Source organism: Hirundo rustica, chromosome 8, assembly GCF_015227805.2.
Source record: "Hirundo rustica isolate bHirRus1 chromosome 8, bHirRus1.pri.v3, whole genome shotgun sequence".
Taxonomy (NCBI): domain Eukaryota; kingdom Metazoa; phylum Chordata; class Aves; order Passeriformes; family Hirundinidae; genus Hirundo; species Hirundo rustica.
The window spans coordinates 17,270,051-17,296,295 of record NC_053457.1 but is presented as its reverse complement, the minus strand read 5'-3'; the positions used below and the strand labels follow the sequence as shown (position 1 = coordinate 17,296,295).

General features: G+C 46.2%; 1 protein-coding gene across 1 annotated transcript; it reads left to right on the top strand.

Moving 5' to 3' along the window:
* The first annotated feature begins 14,034 nt into the window (after positions 1–14,034).
* Positions 14,035–25,772, top strand: WNT8B (Wnt family member 8B). The gene is made up of 6 exons (XM_040071511.1): positions 14,035–14,105; positions 20,084–20,117; positions 21,083–21,221; positions 22,585–22,710; positions 24,672–24,814; positions 25,215–25,772. The coding sequence occupies exons 1-6, from the start codon at positions 14,047–14,049 to the stop codon at positions 25,770–25,772; spliced, it is 1,059 nt and encodes a 352-aa protein (XP_039927445.1). The 5' UTR covers positions 14,035–14,046.
* The last annotated feature ends 473 nt before the right edge of the window (positions 25,773–26,245 follow it).

Sequence of the window (26,245 nt, the reverse complement as noted above, 5' to 3'; positions counted from 1 at the left end):
TGGATGTCTGTAAGGGCAAGATCTGTTCAAAAAGAGAAGGTCCCACGTAAGAGCCAGCTAAGTGCTTTCTGCTCTGTCACCCATGTGTTGTCTTCCCTTCATGCTTCAATGCATGGCTGGGGACCATGAACTGGCAGGCCCAACTCTGCCACTTAGTCACCCTGCAAACATGAGGATTGCTGAAGTCTGCTGTTTTACTAAAGCATCTTCATATGCCTTGTGGCTTCTATGGAAGTCCAGAGAATCTTTGCAAACTCATCACTTCTACTGCAGAAAAGTAACAAGCATTGGAAGTCATACTTCTGCAAATAAGCAAGATCCATGACAATTTATCTTGTAAGCCTCCCTTTTGATCTGCCTCCAGGTAATCTGCATTCCCATCTCTCCAGGGCTCTGAAGTTTGTACTTCCAATTAAGCAACAACCAGATTTTTCCATCTATAAAAAGAATGTGAGGTTGTTTGACTAACTATTGCAATAAAACTAGCTTTATTGAGTCAGACCAAAGGTACCCTCTGACTAACCACAGCCAGTAGCAGATGCTTTGAGCCCTATAGAAGAACAGCCAGATTATATCTGGACATCTCTTTTTAATAACTACCAATAACCTCACCTTCTGTGAAGCACTCCTTCCATCTAAGTGCTGAAAGGTTTGAGCAGATCACACAATCTTGCAGCTCCTACCCCAAAGAGGGTTTATAACCCAAAAGGTAAAATTACCATCTACAAATTCAGGCACAGAGCTGCCTTGCAAGGGGAAGCCCAGAGCATTCACGGCAAAGCTGAGAATCAAATGCAGTCTCTTGCCAATAGGTTATATTTTCAAAACTCTCTGTCCAAAACATGATGAGAGCGATTAAACTAAAGAAACAAAGGCTTTGACAGATGAAAATTTCCTTCCAGATTTTCTGGTGCTGTTTCAGCCTGATGACTGTAATCCCTCATGCACTGACTTCCAAGTGTGCACGAGCACAGTGCTAGCACATGCCCAGCTGTTACGTCGCCATTCAAGCAAAACTTTCTGCTTGAAAAGACTACTGCCTCCAGCAACTCCTTCAGTACCAGCACACTGATATCAGCAACATTATGATTTATTAAGACATGCAACAGAGTTTTTCCAGTGTTTCCCTTCCCCCACCATAGTAATCACTGATGAGGTCCAGGCTTTGAGAGCTTTCTGGGTGCTGGCAGCTGGAGCTGGCAAGCTGTGGTCAGCAAACATTTGCAATCAGCAGCTGACTTCCCACTGTCACCTGCTTGCATGGGCAGACAATGAAATGTTTGCTTTTGTGCCCAGCACCTCATTTTGAGGGCAAAAGAAGGCCTCCCAGGGTGTGGGACCTCCACATTGCCTACAGCCGTTGGATTTGTTTAGTGCTCAAGTAAAAGGAGCCAAATTGTGTGTGATCGAGGAACAGGGAAAATGAGCTATGCTTTCATGATATTAGTCAAGAATTTTTACTCACTCAGTGTACTCAATGCTTGCTTTCCTTTTTCCTCTAACCTCTTTCATCTGTGTGAAATAGGTGATACCAATCCTGCTGAGACAGTCCTGAAAACTTTGCTTAGCTTTGTTACTTCCACTTTTGCCTCAGACTTTAAGGAAAGCCTTTGGGGTGTAAGCACCTGTAGAGCTAGAGGAACTAATTTCCAATCCTCTCTACCAGTGCCAAAACATTGTCAAATCCCCATACTTCTAGCAGAAGCCTCCCAACTTCAGAATGCAACATGCCTTTACCTCTCCCTGTGCATCAGCAAGTACAACAGCTGATGGCATGGCTCCAGTGCCCTCTAAAGCTTCCCCACTGCTGCTGCCAGCAACCCAAACAGATGTCACCTCTTGTGGCATTTAGAAAACCTTAGGGTATCAAGTGAGAGATCTCCAAGGCTATATTGCCAGAAATGCCAGAAGGGAGCCAGCAAGAACATTAAGATTAAATCCCATCACTTTAGGACTTAAATTAATTACAGAGCAAGGGAACCTGTATGAGGTAATTTATACACCTAGTCAAGTTAAAAAATTCTACAGGAGACTCAAACCGCAACAACCCCGGTTACATCCATTCCCTCTTCTCAGAGAAGTGTCTCCGGTCTGGCTCTGTATGCAACAAGGTGAACATATCAACTTCTCCATCAATAGGGCAGAAATTTCCAGCTCCTCTTTACCCCTATAAAAGTCTAAGAGGATTAAAAAAATGTGCTTTTTCTCAGCTGATGCATAAAACATGAACTGGAGTTCATTCCCACTCTGCCACTGTGCAATCTCAGCCATGTCTTCCTGTTCCTTCTTCACAAGAAGTACTAATCCCCACTGCACCTAGCCCCATGCAACAAACCCCTGCTGCAGCCTGTGATCCTGCTGCACCCATTAAAGGAATAACTGGACCTATCCTAGATGGCCAGAGGCTTGGCAGAGCAGTTGGGTTTGAGCCATCCACAGCCTGTTTGATTCCACTATCTTGATTAAGAGCTTTTTGCAAATGAAGGAAAAGGTCAATTTCAGGCCCAAAAGCCTTTTAAAAATTCACATAACTAAGTAATAAAAAGACCTGAAAACCGTTTATTTGCCAGTATGAAAGAGCAGGGGTAGAGCCACTGGCAGCCTTTCAGCTTAACACCTGTTTTTCAGATATCAGAGATATGATAGCTGTTCAGATCTAGTAGGGGTCCCAATGGATACTGTTTGAAGATCAAACTGTCATTTTCCCTCAGACCAGTTGCTGCCAACCCCTGCAGGGACATGGTCACACTAACACAAGTGCCATATTTTCTGTTTGGCCACAAGCACCAGAGAGTTGCCAGATCTTTGGCTGAGCACAGAAACATGAGAACAGTAACCCTCAGATAAGAGCAGTGCCAGGCAAAAGGTTGGTTGATGCACCCTCACACTCTCTGCGTGTGAGGAACAAGAGGTTACTGAAGTGAAATGTCCTGATCTGGCATTGCCAGCACTAAGCCAGCACCAACCTTCGCTAAGGATGACATCACCCAACCAAGAGAGGACGTCAGTGACAGACCTCATCCGAGGATGGCCTCAGTCCTGCAGCACCTCTGATGGCACTTCCTGGAGCTCTGCCCCTCCACCCCAGTATCTGAGAGGTCATCAGCTGAAAAATACTCCTGGCTTGTCCAAAGAGATCCCACAGCAGACATGCTCTGGCATAGGGAAGAACCTACAAATGAGCTATTAAGAAGTTTCAGAGACCTAAAAACCATAGCTTTCTTATGCCTCTGGAGTAGGGAACAAAGGTACTTAAAATAGCAGCCCTGGCCCCAGAACTAGGAACTTCTAGACCCTGATGATATGCCAGCAATAAGTAAAGAAAGGGCACATGGAAAGTCAGATCACCATCTGCCGTGTCATCATCAGAAGGGAGACTTTCACAAGCCTTCATTGCATGTAAGGAACAAGGGCACTGTTTTCTACAATAGCAGGAGACCCTAACCTCTCAGAAATTTTTATAGGCTCTGGGGCCTCAGGGTTGCTTCAGGCTCCCAGTGTCAGAGCAGTAAAATTTCCTTTACACTACCCACAGCATATCTAATTACAGAAAAGAGATAGGGGAGAATTTGAAAAGGTAGGTCTCTACTCAACCAAGTATGCTTCCCTCCCTGAGAGCAGACCATACATTGCTTTTCTCCCCTTCCCCTCCACAGTACCAGTTATAATAAGTAGTATTCAAATTCATCTGTTTCCCCTTTTCTCTAGCAGCTGCTTTCCCAGCCTTAAACAATGGCCTAACCACGGAGTTTCTGAGGCCTAATCTCCAAACTTGTATTAGAGTTTTGCTGCAACCCACCCTTCCCCTAGCACAAATCATCAATACCTTACATATCCACATCCCCCAGTATTCCAGAAGTTCTATCCCCATAGTCTCCTTTTATAGGAGAATCCAGCTCTATTCTCTAGAAATTCCCCCAGCTGAAAGGAGGGCTAAAGGTATAGCTGAGGTCCAGAGGGGATCAGTCTACCTTTTTTCAGCAGAGCAGTTTCCACCTTGTGCTACTTTCAGTACAAACTCTAGAATGCACAGGCTGAGCCCCTAACTAGGCCTGAAAGAAATTTATTAGCATATTTGAATGACTGTGAGAGAATGATCCACCATCTTAGCCTTGCATAAATGACACCCAGCCCAAAGCTTTTATATACGGGTGATTTTGGGATTCCTACCAAAGACAGTGTGAAGCAGAGTTTTCAGAGGGGAGGGACTCTATTTATTTTTCAGAAATCAGAGACTTTATGATTTTTTTTTTTTCTCTTAGATATTTTTCTGAGTTTTACCCTTGGAAACTAGGTAGTAATTGCTAGTTCCCCAGGAATTCTGGCTTTTGTTCTCTCAAGATAGCCCAGCAAAGTGGGAGGAAAACCAGCTCCAAATTAGCATTTAGCTGATGATACAAACAACATATTTGGGGCGACCTTCTCCCTGTTATTATAGGGCTTAGCACATTTTGAATGCATGTGCTTTGACTCACCTCAGACAAAGTCCCAGCTGTGTCTGCTGGTGGTCCAAGCCAGAAGAGTCACTCAGCTCTCAATGAGAGATATCACAATCTAGAGCACACTGGGGCCAGGGTCACAAGAGGACAGGGCACTGGACACTGTTCCCATTTGTTGGGAAAGCGAGGGCAGAAATTCAGAGGACTGAATGATTTTTTGTAGGTCCTGCAGCCTCCCTTGACACACATAAGGCACTTGCTCCTTTGGTGTCTTGGGTAAGATGGTGGACATGGTAGGATGCTGCTGAATTCTCCTCTACTGCATTCTCTATGCAGTTATTTTGGGAGGGAAGGGACAAGAGACCTCCAGTTTAGTGGAAGTGGTGACAGAGTCCTGATATTCAGGTGCTTCCTCTGAGAGGAGAACCTTGTTACTGGGGTCAGCTTAGCAAGCACGATGACATTTGATTAGTCAGTTGTTTTCTGGCAGTAGGGCCATGAATGACTGCAAACTGCTTTGCCTTTGGCCAGACACTTGAGAGATTGCCACATTATTTATTTAATAAAGGAGTGAAGAAATCTGAACTGGATAAAAATAGCAAGGCTTGGATTAGAAAGTGGCTGGCAGGAGGAACAGAGGTACAGAGGTTCACTGTTGCTTTGGGATGCCTAGCGTTGCCAGGAGGATCCCACACAGCATGGATATGGGTCTATTGAGCTGGGGTGGAGGAGATAAATAAGACACAAAACTGGCCTGAGGAAGCACTACCAGGTCTTTTGAATGACTGACTGATGTCTTGGTTAAGAGAGGTGGTCGTACACCAATGAAATAAACTCTCTCTGGTAGAGGCTGCGCATAGATCTGCTCCCTGCAGCCCAGCAAAGCTGGAAGACATACTCTTGGAGGTGAGGTACACTGTGGGGTCTGCTCTTCTGCCACACGAGATGGGAAGTTCACTCTCTTAATGACAGTGAAATGGTATCAATAGCCCTCACAATACTTATGCTCAAAACCTCCCCATTAAAATGTCCTTTTGTGAGATTTTTTTAGTCAAAAGGGAGTTTTCCTTAAGAACTGATGCTTCCTATCTCCTGTGGTGTTTCTAATGTGTACTTAAAAATGGAAAAGGGGTTGGAGGGCTGGAGGGTCCAGTCTCCTCAAACCTGTGTTTTCACTCCCTCTTCAGATGTGTGGTGTCCCCTTGTAAGGAGGGTACCAGCTCCTTCTCTGGTGCCAGTGTAGTATTAGATCAGCTCTCTAAGGAGTTGCTCCCTGCAGACAGACACCACAGTTGCTACAAAATTGCCCTCTGGGATCCAAGACTTGGAGTTAATTTCTTTTCACTACTGAGCAGAAAGCCTCTAGCGGGCAATAGAAATGTCACACACGTTGTATCTGAGGTGCAGCGCCGCCACTTGGAGGGCATCGCCTCCACTGGGACTGCAAGTTACATCTTCAGTCATTTCAAAGACGTAAAATGGCTTTACATGCACACAGCTTCCTCTGTCGCTTCTTATCACGTGTCTAATCTGGAGTCAGTATGACCAAAAGATTGTTCAGATAATTTTTTTCATATATAGACTTGGATGTTTCTATTAAGATAATGAGTGAAGGCTGCCATCAAGATCAAGATCTCCATTGTTCTGGGTGCTGTACAGCACCAGTACTACATTTTGTGTCTCCACGCTATGAGACACCACTGTCTCCAAAAGCTTACAGTCTAAGTAGACATTTGAATGGAGAGAGACTGAGGCATGTGAAAGAAGAATAATTTATCCATGATCAAAGGCAGAGCTGGAATTAGAAGAGCCTGTGTCCTGGGTGGGATCTGTTATCTCCTCTTAGCATAACCACCTACCAATGACTGACACCATCTGTACATACTCATAATAAAAATCATCCCAGAAACAAGACACGTGTAATTTCTTAGGACATTCTGTTCTTCCTCTGGTTACAATCCATGGGCAGGTAAGGGCTGTTCCAGCAGCTACATGCAAGGCTTCAGATGCAGCAAAAACAGGCGGACCGTGGTTGTTAGAATGACTCCTGCCATATGCAATCATCTTTCATCACACCCTGTGTGCGGTGCTAATAAAAAAATCCCTTCCCGGAGTGCAGTGTGCGTTACTAGCTGTGGTAAGAGCTGAGGCAGCATCGCCACCCTGGAGTCGGACAGGGAACTGCAGGCACAATGTGTCTGAATTACAGATTCCCCTTCGCTCACCCTGATGGCGTGAAATCTGAATTATGTTGCCATATTTCTGAAAACTGAGGTGAGGAAAGGTTGGACTCTGTCTCCAAACAGGTACTGCAATCAGACAATACAAAGTCTGGGAGGTAGCTCGTCTTTCACAGTGGCAATGGGTAAGGATAAAGCGATATAAAGTACATTATTCAAAACAAATACCACCCTGTGATGGATAAATGTGAATATTTGTATAAAGAAATTATATAAATAGTTGGTTCTAATGCGGTGGTTGGGGGTTTTTTGCCTTCTCTCGTGGCAAGAAATGCTTTGTCCTCCACAAAATAAGGCTCATTCCTACTTTGCGTATGTTAATGTAAAATGAGTGCAAACTTTGCTGTTGATTTTCATTCTGACACCAGACACAGGTCCCTGTATAAAGGACAGTGTTTGGGAAGAGCTGACTCTCTACTGGATCTTCTTGTACTCCTGAGGCAATGCCATCCCAGCATACTGGGGTCTCAGCTCACAATAACCTCTAGCCCGAAGCCAGGATGTTCTTGGATCTTCTGCTATGGGGTACCCTCCTTCTGAGCAGTGATTTGTTGTATGGGCACCCTCAGCTCCCTCTTCTCACTATGAGCAGGCTCTATCCTGGTTTGTTTTCAGCTCAGATGTACCATATGAGACTCCATTTGGCTGCCTGAGTCTGGACAAGCCATTAACTCTGTCATGCCTCAGTTACCAGCCTCTAGTCAACAGCTGACTCTTCATAAGTATACTGAGAGGTTGCAGTAGCCCAGGTCCTGGGGTGCTGCAGCAATGGAGGTGAGATTAGAATTACTTTGTAAAAGATATATACAAAGTAATCTTGACTGCTGTCAGTTGTGACAAATGAACATAACCAGCCAAAAATTTGTCACCATGTATTGACTCTCCTCAGCAGCACGTGACAGCACAAAGCCATCTTTCCTACCTGTGATTCAACAGTGGCATTCAAAGAAATTATTATTTCTAGCCACAATTCTCTTTCCTTCACTCTCTGCACCTCTGGTTTGTAGGACTCAGGGAAAATATTGATTAGGACACCGACCATGCTCTTAATATTTAACCAAAATATCTGGTTCATCTTAGGTGGGAAAAGAAACAACTCCTTCAGTGTTGTGCTTCAATAAAGCACCTCTTCGTGGTGGCCCAGATCAGTGGTGAAACCTTGTCCAGGCTGGCAGTATGAAAGCCAAGGGGCTTGTTCCAAACAGGCAAAAAAAAATTTGATGCTTTATTATTTATGCCTCTTTCTTAGGACACTTATAAAAGGGGTCAGGGTTGTCCAAAACCAGTCTGTAACATTTTTCCAACAACCATCATTAAAAGCTTCATGTTTAAGCTTGTGACAGAAAGCCTGATGTCAGCAATGACATTTGCAAAGGATTGGTGATAGATTTTGTGGTGCCAGTTTATCCTGGCCATCTTGGAGCTGTTTCTTCATCTTGGCTGCCTGATTCAGCCTCCAAGCTCATCATTAACATCAACATTTATTGGGATTGGCTGACTATTCTGACAAAAGAAATAGTCCTAGTCAATGCAGATGACACTGGGGAACACTGGAGCCAGATCCTGCACCCTGGGTTTTACGGAGAAATGATTCAGCTTTCCTTACAGCTCACTGGGAGCCACCGCACCCCATGGGCTGATCTCATGTTCACCTCTAAAATGCAGCCACTCCCAAGGTGAAGAGTGGCAACAGGTATTACACGCAAGGCCAAGAGGAGTTCTTGGCCAAGGAAAGAGCAAAGAGGATCCAGTATTTTAATGTACGAACACTGAACATGTGAGATCTCTTAGGAAAAAAACCAGGACCCACACTTAGCAAGTTTTGGTCAGCACAGAGAGGCCCTGTATGCCTGCTCAGTGTCACTACTCCCATAATTTCTGGCAAGCCTTTTGATGTTGGGTGGTCATTGGAACGTCTGATTGCCTGGAGCCCAGGACTGTCAGCTTGCCTTTCTTGTGAGAGAACAGCATGTTCCCAGCTCTGCCATTTCCAGAGGAAACAAGCCCCAAGAGTACTGTAAAGGCTTGGACACAAATAGCTCACACTCTGTATTGTTTTCAAGCTGGTCTCATAATTTTACAGGTCTGACTCATTCTGGATAAATGCAGAAGGTTAGTCATGATAGTCAGCTATAGGCAAAGAGGAAGGGCCTCACTGGACTTTCTCTAGAGTGGTTTTCATTGCTATTGTAGGGCAAAGAGCTGAGCCAAGATTTGCTGGTCCCTGACCTTGGGGTTTGCCCCAGGACCTGTTAAGGGACACACCAGCGAGAAAGTGTGGATACAGATCTGTGCATACTGCTGACAGCCTCACATCCACCTTCATGCTGAGGGCTGGTGAGCATCTGCTCATCCCTGAGCTAAGGCCAGGTGCTGGTAGGAGTCTCATCAGCTGCCACAGTGGTTGCCACAGTGGCTGCCTGTGGGAAACGTGGGAAAACCAGCACACAGGTGGTGGCTGCACCTTGGCACTTCTGACCTCCAACTGTGGGCAGAGCCACCAGCTGCTCCACATCACTGCTGTGACACAACCAGTCAGAATCATCTTTGGACTTTACCTACTCTGAGGCCTCAAGATACTTGGTCTGGAGAAACAGGGAGGAGGAAAGGAGAAGTTTTGAGCTTGGATCTTGTGCAGAGCCTGTTGTCTGTGCTGGACGTGGTCATGTCTAGCACAGCAGCATTTCTCTGCACCCCTACAATCCAGGGATGCTCTTCCACAGGAGCGCTGAGCTGCAGCCCAGCCGCAGGCCAAGCTGGGAGCACCATCTGCCGGCTTTGACACGGCAGGCTGGCTCATCAGAGGGACAAATTACAGGGTAACCCAGAGCTGCTTATGCCGCTGCACGGTCATTAGACCGCATAGCAAAGCAGAGATGAAAAAAATCACAGGCTTGGACAAATCCCTCAGCTAAACCTCCTCCTGTCAGCCTCACAAAAGGGACTCCAAACCAGTCAGTTTTTCTGCACTAGAGCTGAACTTTCTGACTTGGGTGAAGGAGATCAATTTGCAAGTTAGCTGGAGTTATTTAGGGCTCTTGCAGAGCTTGTGAACAGTTTCAGCTAAAGAAGTTTGGAAAATGTCACTGGGCAGTCTTTTTAATGCTTCATTCTTTCAGTTTGGAATGTTGTTTTGTTTACAAATATTCCCAATAATAATAATATTAGAGAAGGGAGCACTGAGACCCTGAAAGGGAAAGAAAATGTGTGTCTCTGGTGCAACAGTGGACCTGTTTAAGCAGCTCCCAAGTAGATTTTTCTTGGGTTTCTCAGGTCTGCTTCCTCAGGTCAAGTCACTTCCTATGATGTGTCCCATCCCACAGTTCACTGCAGCGGACAAGGATCCACTGAGCTGTCCCTGCACGAACCTTACAGAGAACCTACAAAGGTGAGGATACTCTCTATACTGGTAAAGCACAAGCAGACCTCACTGGAGGCTGCTCTGCATGCGTCATCCATGCAGAGAACAGCGTGGGGGAACAGTGCTAGGTTACAAAATCAAGCATACATCAAAGAGGTCAAACACTGTTGGCGTCTTCTGGTGTGTCAATACTGTCTTTAATGGCACTATCTCTGATACACTAAACACAAAAATAAACAGAGAGGCTTCTGGGCACACCAAAACCTTTCCTGCCTTTCCAGAGCCACAATGCTAAAAATTCTGTGTTTGCTTCCATTGCACGTAAGTTGATCTCGTGAAAGCTATTGCATTTCTCCAGCCTTTATTTGGCTTTGTTTCTGGAGCCACTTGACTGGAGAAGCAGAATAGCACAGGGCATGTTCAGTACAGAAGTGTGAGCAAAATGTACACCTTCTTAGGGTGCTGGTGGATGTTTTGACAGGCTTTAGACACTATTGGAGATGTATTTAGTTGGTCCAAAAGGCAAAGCTACCGTCAAAGCAATTGAAATCCACTTACTGCACTGTAAACTGGACCTTTCTGAGGCTATTTCAGCCCTTTCAGATTTGAATTCTGTGTGTTGCCTAGACAAGATTAATTTCCTGCTATTTTGATCTCATACCTTTTACATATCTTTTTAACAGAATAAATGTTGAATTCTTTCTTGACCTTTTTAATGGCCATTTTGTTTTAACAAATCTGTCCTTTGGGCACTTTACATTGACACCAAGAAACTTTTGAGATATCTATGAGCCAGACTTGGAATTATTACCCCCACTTCTTAACTTCTTTTTTCATATCCATCAGCTGCTTTGGTACTAGGGTGAAAGGTAGCAGGAGTGTTAAAGGTCTTATTTTTCACTTTTTCTCTGACTTTTGTGATTACTTGTACAAGTTCTTTTAGGCTAGTTCAAATATTCTCTGTACTCTAGAAATTGAACTTAGACATATTACGTTAAAATTTTGTTTTGTTTGATTTGGCTGTTTTCATTTTTTGTTTGTTTGCTTTTGAATAAACTGGAAGCAATTACTGCAGATGGTGGCAGGTTTTCTCTCTGCTGTTGTCCTCAAGCCCTGCCTGCCATTTTGGGAGATGAACAAATAGTCAAACACACATTACAGTACTCAGTGCAAAGGTCAGAAGAGGTCTGTATTGGCCAGCGGGTCAAGTGGGGTAAGGTACCAGTTCTGGCCATAAAAGGTGTTTTACTTCTCTCTGCATCCATTTAGCAATTTTACAGAGCTTTTGTCAGCTCAACAATACAAAATTTGAAGAACATTATAAAATAATTTTGCATCCCATTTCTTTAGATAGTGCTTCATAGAATCTTTTAAATAGCTTTTGAGAACTGGAATTAAATCCTTTGAAACATGTTTGGAATAGCTTTGTTTCAGACTTTGACTCCAGCTTCTTTGGTTTGAAAAAACATGTTTGTTTCCAGGAAAGTAAGTATTGCATTTAATTGGAATTCGATGTTGGCAGAGGAGGCTGATGTTTCCAAAGCTGCTGGTGCTTCTGTGAGCTTGGGTGCCTCTTGCAACAGTTAATAAAAAAAATTAATTGCATCTGTTTATTTTGGATCCACCTGCTATTATTTTTTTTCCTACTTTTTGTAATCTTCTTACTTAATTTGTCTTGGAGTAACAAAATCAGCTCACCCCACTGTACCTTCCTTTCCAATTGGCCAAGAAATGTCTGAAGTGGTGCACGATTTCAAAATGCTGTTGCTGCCGGACCTGAGAAATGTCAAAACTCCAGCTCAGGAATCCTGAAACAGACAGTTGGAGACTTAAAAGAAACAACTGTAAATTCTTCCCCTTTCTACCAGCAGAAATAGATGCCAAATGCAGGATGGTGGTATCCACTGCATCTCACCAGTGCTCCGAGGGACAGAGCCCTTTGGCAGACCCTCAGCTCCCCTGAGGCAGCATCAGCCTTGCAGCTGCTCTCTACACTGGCTCCAGGACAGCCTGAGAGGGGAGCACAGCTACCTCCACTACTTGAATTAGACCACCTAAACCATTAAACTGTGCTAAACATCACAGCACTGAAATTTTCTGTCAACATAATTAATAATTAAAAATAGTATTCTTAAAAAGCAATTTAAGAATAAATAAAAGGCTCATTTTCCTCACTTTTCAGTCTTTGGAGTTTTATCTTCTCCTAGACAAATTCTCAAGCTTTTTCTCAGCATACATAACACCTCAGTTTTTAAAATGCCCAGGGCTCCAGGACCTGGGGCTTTAATGAGTGCAAATACCATCGGTGCTGCTGTAACAGGACACAGCTGGGGGCACAGCTGGCCTTGGGATAAACTGCTGCCACTTGCATTTTCTTCTCTAGGTGCCCACAAACTGCCCAGCCACTCTTGGGGGAGGGGGTGCCCTGGCTGGACAGGCAGCGCTCTGGGTAAAGGTAGAGCTTGCCAGCAGTGTCCTATGTGCCGTGCCTGGCCAGGGCTCCCTGCCTTGAGCATAGCTGGGCTCAGTGTGAGATGGCCAAAATCCATCGGAGGGCAAACCTCTGCCAGGCAGCTTTCCTTTCCTGAGACTGTGCAACCCAGGAGGGACTTTGGTCCACCTGAAGCATCCCCAAGCAGAGCTCAGCCTCCCACCAGCCCTGTCTGATGGCTCAGCCACACGGTCTCAGTCCTCTTCAAATCCTGCCTGGGTCCAGCACTTCTGCTTGGTAGCTGTGCCCTGGATGAAATGAGTTTGACTGGTCTCAGCCCATGTTTTGGCTGATCATGTCCACAGCACAAAATTCAATTGTATAATGAGGAGAAGATCTTCCTGTGGCTTTGGGACATGGTGATACAACTGGTCATGTTAATTTAGGGCCAGTCAGGGTCTCTGTGGTGCCTGCTGTGACAGTAACTGGGATGTCCTCTGTGGCCAGCTGCCACAGACTAGATGCACTTCTAAGTAGCTCCAGCAGCGTTGGCCTTGGATAAGCCCTCAGTGAGAGACTGCTAACCCTTCCAAACCAAAGAACCCCCCCGTGGACTTTGTAGGAAATGCCAAAACCAAAAAATTAAGGGCAAATTGGAAGGTTTAGTCAGAGGCCTTTCTCCGAGGATGAGGATGGCCTGATGCAAACAGGAGGTGGGAAGAAAGAGCAGGTCACCATAATGAAGGAGGAACTGGCCCTGATCCTCCTTAAACTTCTGGGGGAGACTGAGGCAGAGACAATGATCCCATATCTGTGACATAAGCAGCGGATGCAGACAGCCTGAACCCAATGCCCCCACCCTCCAGAGCACCCAGTGCACCCCAGCTCTGCAGTGTCTCCAAGGCAGGAGGAGGACAGGACACTTCAAAAGCAGCCCTTCCAGTTGCCTTTGCTGGGAATGGAGAGCCAGGGCAGTGCTGGTGGAGATTGAATCTAGTTATTACTTTAAGGGATTTGCTGTCTCTTTCTTTATCCCTCTCTCTCTCTTTTTTTTTTTTTCCCTTTCTTTTTTTCCTTCCCCCCCCACCCCCCCCTTTTCCCTCCCTCTTATCCCTTTCGTGGTGCATTTGTCTTCGAGGAACCTGGGGTGTTCTTTTCATCAGTTCAATCTCTCTCTGGCACTTGAGTCCTGATTGGCTGAAGGACTTAAGGGAAAAAAAATCTTTAATTAAGTAGATAATCTCTTCTTAGGAAGTTCTGCGGCTCCATTTCACCAGCCCCCTTTAGCTCTTACTTTAGGATTGGTTATCCTTTGCAGAAGGTGGGATTCAGGAGGCATCCGCCTCTTCATCACACCAGGACTGCCCGGTGGAAACGAACTCCATCCCTTCCCTAAATTAGTTGTGTGTGGGGGGGTTTTTTTGTTTGTTTGTTTTGTGGTTTTGTTTTGTTTTGTTTTCTTTTTTTCTTTTTTCTTTTTTTTTTTTTTCCTTTTCTCTGGTGGTGGTGGGTACCCAAGTTTGGCATTTTTTTAGGCTCTCCTTCCTCCCTCTTTATTTGGATTTTGTATTTCACATGGACCCTTATCTGGGCATCTTCTTCCTCACTCCCTTCTTCCAGTCCTGCTATGCCTGGTGAGTATCAAGAGTATCTCAGTCTGTGTCACAGGCAGGTGCTCTTACCAGATACCCTAAGGAAATTTCCTCTCACCTTCCTGAATGTCTCCTCTTTCTCACTTAGCTCAGTTCTGTCTTTAATGGAATCAGATATTTAACCAAGTCCCTACACACTCATTGGCAAAGAGGTTAGATCTATGAAAGTCTCCTTTTTCCCTATGCCTCCCAAAAATAACTAGGGGCCAGGTTGTAAGCTGGGGTAAAATAGAGGAGAGTGGATGCTGAGACACAGCCCCTCACTTTAAAGTGGGTAGATAACCCAAGGGAAGAGCCAGAGACTTCTGTTTTTCCAAAGGCTCCCAGTCAGCTTGTCTCTTGTCTTAATTAAATCAAGTGGGGCTCTCTCACGCTCCCCAAAGAGGACAGTCCGTGATTAAGAGCTCAGAGCCCGCAGGGGTGAGTTAGATCCACAGGAGTGTCACTCTGGATGAGCAGCTTGAGAGCCAAGCTCCTTGGCACACACAGGGTCAGAATTACGTGGCTGAAATTCATATACTAGGATTTCCTGGGGAGAAGCTTTTGCTACGGTGATTGCTAAAGCTCGGTTTCCAACTACCTGAGTGCCATCAGACCAGTTCTGCTGTGCACAAATCTGTGGCCATCTCCTGTGAACCTCTTGCTTTGTCCTGAGGGTGGTGTTATATTTATTTCCCAAAAAGTTCTTTAAGGGTGAACAGAAAAAGATTATGCTTGCATCAAATCTCGTATCATTCCTTGTGGGATATATCAGTCCCATTCCCGAAGGGAAATTGTCTCTGCAGGTATTTTTCCTATGTGACTTTTACTGAGTACCCAAATGTTTTTCTCAGTTGCTGTGATGCCCTGGGGAATCTGCTCAGCGGGTTACAGACTTATCTCTAATGGCAAGTAAAGTCTTTTACCATTCAATTACTAAAATCCCCTGCCTTCCCCATAGCAAGTCTCTAGGGTTATTTACCATAGATGGAGAAGTCAAAATTACAAAAAGAGAAACTAAAGAATAAATGGGAAATCATTCCCGTTGGTCTGGAAGAGAAATTCATGTTCTTTCAGAGATTTTCTACTCCCTTCATTGAAAGAATATGAAACAATTTGTGTGTGTCTAAATACTCTAAAGCAGCAAACTCAAGATAAACCTCCCTTCTGGAACAAGGGGAATATGTATGTTCTACAGAAAGGCTAGGCAAGAGCTCATGCTGATTTTGTGGTTATTTTTCTGCTCTTCCTGTGTACGGGTCTTGCTTTCCTCCATAAAAAAAGGTTTTGAATACATTAACAGAAAAAAACCCTAACATTTTAAAGAAACATTACAAAGGAGAGAAATTTCAGTGCACCAAATAGAGCTAAATATGGAAATCGAAAACATCTTCAGTCCAAAGTTGGATGTTAAAATTCCCTGTCTCTCAGCAGTTTTTATCTGAGAGAAAAGTTTATAGATCAAGACAACTCCACTTCTCTCTGCATGTTACTCATAGGTCATGAGTTCCATAGAGGAAAAAAAATGGCAATCTTTATTTGAAATTATCATTTTTGCAGACACTCTCCCTTAATTCTTGTGGAGAAAAAAGATAAATTTGTGGGAATCATAAAATAATTCTCTTTTAAATTTGTGCTGCTTTTCTCTATCTGATCCAATGACTTAAAATACGTTATTTTTTCCTGTGATTTAATCACAAGAATTGAAGTGGAAGCATGGGGGTGAGTTATATAGAACAACAAAAAGGTTTATATGTATATTTATGTGGCCATTTCCCTTCTTTGAGTGTGGATTAGATTTTACCATTTAACAGACCATTCAAGCAGTGTATTATTTCTAGGTGATCAAAATGTCAGGGTTGCATTTAGGAACAAAAATCTTCAAAATAAATATAACAAAAGAGAGAAAAATTAAGAAAAAAAAGAAATAAAGTTCCAAATGTTACTGAGTTGCTGCCAAGTCTCCTCTCCTGTGGGAATAATATAAAGATGTCTAACTCAGTAGTTCGCTTCTAAATGCATTCTTTACACTTCAGCTATGGGACTGCCTTTGGTTTCCAGCCTCCCTGATTTTCTAATAACCTCGGGAATCTCATATTGAGAACAAAACTCAGATCCAAAGGGAAATTCTCCATTTTCTCTATTTACAATAATGATAGTGAAGATGTAAATCCAGCTTTATCATGCTCTAAAGAGCAGAACCAGCAGCACAGTAGCCTGAGAGGGTGGTCGGGTATCAGACAAATATTGTAATGAGAGATTAGATAGGCTCTTAGGGCATATTAAACTGAGGAGTGTGACATTATTGGTTAAAGTTGGAACTGAGACATATCAGAGACTTATTAGTATTTGATATGAGTGAAGTATAATGGGACAGCTGCTTGGCAGGGTTCTTTGCTTTCAGATTCAGTAAAACTATGATAGAAAACTCCTGCTGAAGATATTCACTAGCTTTGAGATAATTTTCTAATATTGGATCCAATGAAAATCTCTTGCCCTAGATTTACTTTTTACCTGGAGATGTAGAGTTGTGCTGAGGGAAGCAGCATGCCCTGGCCAGGGCTCTGCACAGCCTGGGTGAGGCGGCAGAAAAACTCAGGGGTCTCCTCCCTCTACCTGCTTAGCTATCAGCCTGCTCCACTTCAGTCCGTGTAATGCTGTCCGGGAGTCTCAGGATGGAGGGAAAGGGGTTTACACAGCCAGAAACCCCCTGAGCTTTCTCAGAGAAGGGAAATTACTTCAAGTGTCTCTTTTCATGTGTGTGTTACAAAAAAATCGCCAAAATCATAGGAATTGGGCTGGTTAACATCAGCTATGAATGCATTTAGTTTAGTATTACATTCTGCTTTCCTTTACAATGGAATGAAAATGCAGTAGAAATACATAATTTCTTTTTAAAAATTACACTACAGAGAAAGTAATGAAGGGAGATTTTGGTAGGTAGTGATTCCTATTTGCAGCACAGAGATGATTCTACATTGTCACTAGTGTACTACATCTGTGTAAGCAGTGGCTTAATTGCTCTCTGCCCTTACTGGAGACCATATACAGACTGGAGATGCATTTTTCTTCGCTAAATTATAAGAGCAAAGACAAAGCACACAGATTCTGTCTCTATTATTATCTTTCCTTCCCCCTCAACACAAGTAAGAAAAATTTCAGCCAGCCTCCAGCCATACGACAGTTCCACCTCCCCTTCTGAACCCACTTGAAGTTACAAGAGTTAAATGTTGGGGTGTGAAGTGCACCAAACACTTGAAACTTCGTGAATCCTTTACTTGTCTTAAGTCCTACAAACCCAGCCAGCAACATGCCTGCCTGTTGATCTGAGAGCTCAAGGAAAATACCTTCTGTCTCTCTGACTTTATAAACTGTTTAGAATATCCTGCTGGGAAATTGCTACTGTATCATTTGCTCAGCTGCAGATGGAGAATTGGCATATCTTGAACTTGGCCTTTTTGTGAACCTTGAAGTTTATCCTGGAAGGAACAGATCCTCTGCTTCAATGCAGTCATGTCAATTGACTCCTGCTAACAGGCTGGTTTGCTGTAAACTCTGATGTTGTGAACTACCATCCTCCTCCGAAAGCTGTCTTTGCAACTTCTCAAATGTTCCTAATCCAAGGGTTTGAGGCAAATCCCTCCTATACACTGTGAATTTGGGTTTTCCTACCCACGTGGGAAGCAATGCAGATGGGCTATATCTCTTGTTTTGGTGACAAAAGCAACGTAAGAGAGGACTTGCAATTTTCTCGCTCTTGGCTATGCAAGAGCATTTTACCAGAGTTTTCTCACAGCTGCTACCAGAGGCTCAGATTCACACTGACACTATCCTGAGTGTGGTCCCCATAGCAAAGCACTTAAGGTCAAGGCAATGGACAGAAGGGAAACCAGATGGAAAAATGACTTGTTCATGCTGCTACCCAGTTGCGTTAGGATGGGGACCCATGGAGCTTACACAGTCTGATTAGCCCCAGGTTCATGGCCCTGTGTGATTCAGGTCACCCGATGCTCTAATCACTCGGCTACAGATGCCGTCTCTCCAAGTCCCAGGAAATATTTAATTAGCTGTACAATGCAGAAGCAGCTTCCAAAGGAAAATTCCTCTGCAAAACAACCATCGACTTCATGCTAAAGTACCCATGGGGGCTGAAGCACAGCCGGGTCTGAATCCCAAGCCTGGAACAAAGGGAAAGAATCTCCTGTTCTTGCAGTGCCCTGGCACAGCCAAAACTCCTGTTTTGACCCAGGGGAATTCTTCCCAAAGAAAGCTTCATCAATATAAACACACTTTCACCAGAAAAAAAACCACAAAAACCAAACCAAAACAAAAGAAAGCTAGACTTGCCAGAATGAAATGTTGCAAACTTATTCTCCTAACTCTTTCTAAACTGTAACAGCAAAGATCAGGTTTCTTGTGATTTTGACCAAGCTAAAGTAATGAGACCTCTTTTTGTGGTGCACTTTGGAAAGGATCTCTGTGGGTTCAGTCCTAGTGGAGGTGAAGTGGGCTTGCTAACTGCACAAGTGGTTTTCCCAGGCAGGGCAGCATCCTCTCTCAATCTCTCACGTGTCTGATGTCTGGGCACTAGTCCTGGCACCCTGTTTGCCCCTATGTCTATGGCAAGGCTACACCGTGACCCTCAGCTCTGGACAGCAATGCCTGCTTCTGTCTATGCTTGAGCCTATCCTGGGAAGTCCCCCACAGTGTCTGTGCTGGATTTGTAACACAAAAAGACAGCATCTTTCTCTCCCTTACGAGGGAATACTTGTGGCTCATTTGAAGCAGAACACATTCTTGAGAAGAAGCTGAAGAGCCAAGTTTCTATCAGTGCATGCTCTGTCATTTTCCCAATCACTCACTCACTGCAAGGTCTCAATCCACTCATTCCACTTCTCTGGCCTCAGTGTCCTCTCTGGGTGATAGCAGCACTCATGCATTTCTCTGAAGTGCTGGGTTCCAACAGGGAAAATGCCCCACAGACTCACCAGAAATAGTGATGAGTGTTATTTTGCACACCTGGAGAGAGTGGAATTAGGTATTTTTAGAAGACTCTCTTTTCATATTTCTTTTCTGACTTGGGATATTTGGAGTTGGCTCTTGGGCGTTTTGAAAGTGTCAGTGCTTTCTTCCATGGCACAGCTAAGCAGGATTCACCCAACCATTCTCCAGATTCTGCAGCTGGTCAGTGTACCATATGGAGTCCTGATGCTGACTGACCATTGCACAGAAACACTCTTTCTTACTGGAGAAAGACTCAGACCAAATAGCATCAGTTCTGCAAGGCCATAGGGATAGTGTTGGAGACAAAGCCACACTGCCTGACCCTTGGAGGTGATCCCTCCACACCTTCACTGGAAAGACCAGGAAGCTTAATTTTGTCTAGGACCTCCCACCCACCCCCAACCCCCAGGGTCCCTTGCACAGTGTCCAGGGGGTGGGACGGACATGTATATTTGTGCTCAGCCATCACCATAGCCTGACCAAGAGTGTGGGCAGTCAGACATGGCACCACAGGAAAACAAGGGGCTGTAATGTGGAGAGAAGCATCTGGACACATTGCAAAGGAGCAGTGGTGTGATGCCCTTCTTCCCTCAGCATGGTCCCACTCCTGGGGCTGGGGGAAATGCTACCTTGAGTTTAGTCAAGTGAGGTAAAAAGCAAGGCTAGGGCAACAGGAAAACTAAACAGTGGCTGGATTTGTACAAAGGGTAGCTGAGCAGAGGAAAGCAAAAGGAGGGAGCAGTGAAGGCACTGCGGCCCAGTACAGCCTGACTGAGAGGAGCAGGGTGGGAGGAAGGGGATGGCACTGTCCTGTCCCTTAGAGAGCACCAAGGAGACATGGGGGAGAGACCAGAGGTGCCTGCAGCCAGGAGACAGGCAGACTGTGGGGGAGTAAGAGGAGAGCCCTGGGATGCCTGGCATTCCCCAGGCCCCTCCGCCATCACCCCCTCCCTGCTGACACTGTCTCTATCTTCCAGGTCAGTGAATAATTTCCTGATGACGGGCCCCAAGGTAAGAGAAATCCCTTTGATCTCTGTCCCTGATTCCACTAAACCGAGGGAGGGAAGGGGAGAGAGGGAGAGAGAGGGGCTCCTCCTTCCCACTTCTCTCCACCCAGCCTTGGCCAGAGCTCCCCTCACCCCTAGATTTCCAGAAAAAGGCAGTAAAAAGCCAGGAAAGATTTGCTGTGAGCTGCAACTTTTGAGCTCCTTGGGCTGCATGAGCCCTGAGCAATGCTGACCTGGGGTTCTTTTAAGCTGGTTGGGGCCAGACTCTGGAGATCTGTCTACTGACATCAGCCAAGGCTCTCACCTGACATCTGTTGCTTCCTGAGGATCAGGTTGGCATCAGGGCCCACACTGATCCAGCCAGAAAGTATTTTCTGTAGGCTCTGTAAAACATATTTCCTCAAGGAGCACAGCTAGAATCGCCAGGACTTTGTTCCATATTTTTGACCCCTCACATCCTTGTGCTCCTCTTTCAGAGGCTTTTTTTCTTAGTCAGGACCAGTTGTAAAATTTACCCAGATTTTGTTCTGGCTATTCCCCAGGAACACCTCCAGACCCATCTAGCTCCCAGTACACTGGTGAAGCAACCTTGCCCCGAAGCACTAGCTCTCCCCCATGGGCTGTGGTGAAGAACAAGGCAGGTTGAGGCGTCTGCTGGCCTGGAGTTCCCTGATCTGAGCAGAAAGCTCTGTTTCCTCTCATGGTGAAGAGATAAGGGATTCCCCATGGCAGAGGCTGGCTGGCACATTTCCTAATGTGGAGAGCTCAGCTTTCTCACCCAGGAGGCTCAGGCTCTGACCCAGCACAGCAGGAAATGGGTTTCCTGCTGCTCGTGGTAAGCTTCCAAGGGAAGCCACACCTGGGAGACCTTCTGAGCTCTGTATGTCTTGTCTTTGTAAGATGGCATGCAGGTTGCTTTCAGTTGGAAACACACATCATCCCCATGCTGACCCCCAGCTCTGCTCCTAGGCCTATCTCATCTACTCCAGCAGCGTGGCAGCTGGGGCGCAGAGCGGCATCGAGGAGTGCAAGTTCCAGTTTGCCTGGGACCGCTGGAACTGCCCGGAGAGGGCACTGCAGCTCTCCAGCCACGGTGGGCTGCGCAGTGGTAAGGAAAGCATTGGATACCACTACTGGGACCCCCTTGCTACAGGTTAGAGCCCATGGCCTCCTCCTCTCTTCCCAAGTGCCTCCTTTTCTTCCCCATTCACACCTGGGAAGTGCCTCTCCCAGGAATACCCCAGAGGCATCTCCCCAGGAGACCCCTTCACCCATCAGCTCCCAGATACACTAGGATCTAGCTCCAAGTCCTCCTTGCAATGCCAGCCTTATCCATGGACCTGCTGAACCCCAGCTGGTGCAGGACCAACCCTCACTCAACTGCCTTCCCACAAGGATGCACCCCCCTTTCGTGCACACGGCCTGTGGGACGCACCATGCCTAGGTGCTGTCCTGGGGTATCCCAGGGAGGCTGAGAGCCAGCGCAGGCTGGCTGGGTAGCAAGCAGAGGGATAAGGCTAAAGGGAGCAGGAAAGAGTTCATCAGTGGCTGTACTCTGGCCAAGAGGCAGGAGAAAAGTCTTCCTACATCTTCCAGATGTCAGAATCACCCTAGGCAGAAATCTAGCATTCCTGACCTGGGCCACTGTAGGGCATGGTGCTGAGGTCATTGTCATTGTATACTATTCCTTACCTATTTGCAGGTCCCAGGAAATATTTCAGTGCCTATCTGGCCCTCTAGACATATGTTTGCTGCTGGGCTGAGCTCATACCCCCTCTGTAAGAGCAGGACCTGGGTGTGGAGGAGAACCTTAGGCCTCTGATGGGACGGGCAGCAGACAAGAGACCAGAGCCCGAGGCAGAGATGGACATGGGGTATTGTGGGGCCTTGAGGAGACAGTTGCAGCACAAGGCCCACTCTGAGGCCACAAGCAGATCCCCAGATCATTCCTGTCAAGGTTATCTGCTCAGATCTACACCTTGCTGGTATTAAGTGAAATCCAAAGGCTCAGTGAAGCCAGCTGATGATTCCCAGACTGATCCTGGTGGGTAGGTATGGTCACTGCTCAGAGCTCTTTCAGCAGAAGGTAAGGCCTGAGTGTGGGGAAGAAGTTCTTTGATACTTGGAGAGGACTTCTTCCTGTGGGGGTGTGTTAGTGAGAAGTGGGAGAACATTGGCTGTCTGTGCTATATCACCACTGCTGAGCTCCCACAAGGACAGCCAGGTGCAATCTCGTCCACAACCTTTCAAATGGCATGAGTCGGTCTGGATAATATTTGGGAACTTCTGCCTTCATGCAGTTCAAGCCCAAATGAAGCTAATCTGACATGTAGGGCCTCTTCTTCACCCCACAAAGTCTTCCCTGCTGCAGATGTCCTGTGCAGACTCCTGCATGGTAGGAACAATTTCTAACACTACCCTTGCCATGAAATCTTTTGCATATCTGCTCTCTTTGTATTCCCCCTTGACAGCAAACCGAGAAACAGCCTTTGTCCACGCCATCAGTTCTGCGGGCGTCATGTACACACTGACCCGGAACTGCAGCCTGGGGGACTTCGACAACTGCGGCTGTGACGACTCCCGCAATGGGCAGCTGGGTAAGGAGAGATGAGCTGCTGCCCCTCACTCGTCCCAGGCAGAAGGAGAAGCTCTTCTCTCCTCCACTGAGGCCTGCAGAAACACCTCCTCATCCTGGTCCCCACACCTGGGAACAATGCTCAGAGCAGAGCTTTCCGTGGTTTAAACCAAAGTAGCCCTGTGGAAGCTAATGGAGCCACCTCCAGTTTACACCAGCCAAGCTCTTGATGCTTTCCATTATTTTCTAAATGAGCAGGAAAGTAAAAGGCTTGCAGTTTCCCTGGTTCAAATCAAGAACTCTATTTAAGCTGCTGGAGAGAATGACTGTATCATACGTGCAGAAAAGTGATCTGTTGCCATGCACCTAAATGATCTCGGTATAGCAGAACAGGTCAGGGACCTCAGGGTTCCCAGGGTCTGCAGGACCAGGTTGGGCCCACAGCAGAGCAGGGTGGCATTCATAAACCTCTCTAGCACTTGTCAGCATGGCAGGCACACAAGAGCAGAACCAGGAGAATCACTGTGGCAGGACACAGCCACCACACCCTCCACATGACAGAGGTATCCAGGCCCCTGGCCACCAAGCACCCCTGGTGGGGAACTCCAGGCTGCACCACTCCGGTGCTGCACCACTCCAGTACTGCACAGCTTTCACAGAAAACACTGGCATTTGGGCGTTTTGTTTTGAATAGAAAGAGGCCAAATTTCAAATGATCAAAATATTTTAAAAGCCATGCCCTGTCCAGCTATACTAGGCAGTCAGTATGTGTCACTTTATGCCAAACTCCTCTGGAGTGTCCAGTATTTAGTAATTAACTTTATTGGCTGATAGTTTTGAAAATAGCCACTAGTGATTAGGTGTCCAAAGTTTGGGAATGCCTGTCTCTAGCAGAACAAGACTTTTGAGCAACAACACACCAAATTCTATCTTCTCTGGAAAATCATGTTAGTCATGCTACATTCCTTTTTCCCCAAATAGATCTGTTTTTAATAAAAAACTTTCCATTGTGGACTGAAAACCTTGTAAGGCACAGGAAACCTTTGGCCTTGACCAAAACAGCATGATTCAGTTCAGCCACTGGACTGAATCCAAGCTGGTGAAAGGTCTTCCCACTTTCTTCAGTCCCAGTTCTTGATTTGGACTGCATCATCCACTGCAATTACCCACCTCCCATGAAACACTCCTGTCTTTCCCGGGGAGAGGGGATCACAATGCCCTAGAGAAGTCCAGGCAAGGGCCAGGCCTTTCCAGAGAGGCACAAGGCCATTAAACCACGACTCTCAAGATGTACCAATTTGGCACGCCAAGGTCAGAATGTTCCAGGTTTCAAATCTTCATTAATAATTTGGCATCTTTCTCTAGGAGGAAAAAACTGCAAAATATTTTTTCCAGTCCCACTCATTTAGGAAAAGTACCTTCCACATATTTCTGAGTAATTTCACAGTTTCTTGATGGTAACTAGAAAATCAGATCCTTCTAAGATGCTGTTAAACATCATCTCAGAATTCTGGGTGTGCCAAAACCAGGGCCTCCTTGATGCACGTGTGCCAGGCTTGGGCTGTTCTAGGCAGAGGGCAATCTGTTGCCTCTGACCAGGATGCCTCCATCAGTTTATTAATCCAAGTTAGCAAGATTCTGTCCCTGCAAGTCACACTGAACCAGCTGAAGTCAGGGTTTGAGAGGTGATTAGAGACCCAAAGGCTTACTCCATGTCTACTAATGCATGGTCACTAACAACTTCTAAATCCTGCTCTATAGAAAGCCTGGAAAGCCCTGCATATTTTGTACAGGACATTCCCCCTTGCTGCCTGAGCCACTTACTATCCAGGCCTCAGGAGAAATGTCATGAACTCAACGGGAGGGAATCCGGGAGTACTGTGTGGTGAAAGGCTGGATTTGCCCCACAGCCTCCATTCCCCCCCATCACTTCTGAAACCTCTTCTGGTTCTTTGACAGCACACATCTCATCTCCTTTCTTAGGGGGACAAGGCTGGCTGTGGGGGGGCTGCAGCGATAACGTGGGCTTTGGGGAAGCTATTTCCAAGCAGTTTGTGGATGCCCTGGAGACTGGACAAGATGCCAGAGCTGCTATGAACCTGCATAACAATGAGGCAGGTAGAAAGGTGAGTCCCTCTCTCTCTCCAGAGCTGACAGTGCATACCAAATTGTCTCTGAACATTCACTGTGGAGAGTCACAGTTTGATGTGGGTAAAAACCCATGTCCAGGAGACACAACTTCTTGGGGGGGGGGGCGGCGGTGTGCAGCAGTACCATGGTATCTGCTCTAAGGTAGCAAAGCTTTCTGTGTTACAGTGTTAATGATTTTCTGCAGTCCTCTTTCTCCCAGTTCAAGGAGGGGAGCACTGTGGAAAAGCAAATCTATGAGCTTCAGGACTATTGTGCAGGGAGAATCGATGTCAAACTCTTTCACAGGCCTAGAGCCATGTTTCTGAGTGCCTTGCAGCACAGAAACAGCCCCTCCAGGTTTTTTTTCTTGAACCCCTCTCTCTGCTCACCCGGCAGGCAGTGAAAGGGACCATGAAGCGGACTTGCAAATGCCATGGTGTGTCGGGGAGCTGCACCACCCAGACCTGCTGGCTGCAGTTGCCCGAGTTTCGGGAGGTGGGCACTTACCTCAAAGAGAGGTACCACAAAGCCCTGAAGGTGGACTTGCTGCAGGGAGCAGGGAACAGCGCTGCCAGCCGGGGTGCCATTGCTGAGACCTTCAGTTCCATCTCCAAGAAGGAACTGGTCCATTTGGAAGACTCTCCTGACTACTGCCTGGAGAACAAGACACTGGGGCTGCTGGGCACGGAGGGCAGGGAGTGCCTGAAGAGGGGCAAGGCGCTCAGCAAGTGGGAGAAGCGGAGCTGCCGGCGGCTGTGTGGGGACTGCGGGCTGGCAGTGGAGGAGAGGCGAGCCGAGATGGTGTCCAGCTGCAACTGCAAATTCCACTGGTGCTGTGCTGTGCGCTGCGAGCAGTGCCGCAAACGGGTCACCAAGTACTTCTGTGTCCGCAAGGAGAAGCGGGAGCGGAGCGGAGGTGGCGGAGCCAGCCGCAAGCTCAAGAGAAAGCTCTAACTTGCTTCTGCTCCTCCACAGACCTGTCTGCCCCTCTCCTCTCCTGCCCTTCCCATCAGCTCCTGGCACCATTTCTGCTTGGCATAGTTTTGTCTCATTCCCACTGCTGCCTCACTGGGGCTTGGGCAAAGCAAAAGAGCCTTGTATGAGTGCTCAGGCCTTGCCCATACAGGGCATTAGTGCAGTATGTAATGTCTTCTGGGGAGACCTTCAAGTGTTGACAAAACAAGGTGAGACCTGGTGTCTTTAACTCCGTGTCACTCTACCCAGTGACTATGGCATTATCTCTGAAAACAGGAGGCCTTGGTAGCTCCTGTGGTTTTGAGCTTGTCTGTTCCCCAAGCAAACACCTGGGCTTTTGAGTAAATGAGATAAAAAGTACAAGGAAACTTAGATGGCACCAACAATTGGGCAACTCAGAAAAATAATCTGTAAATGGGAGGAGGCTTTTAAAAAATAGAGATACTAAAGCA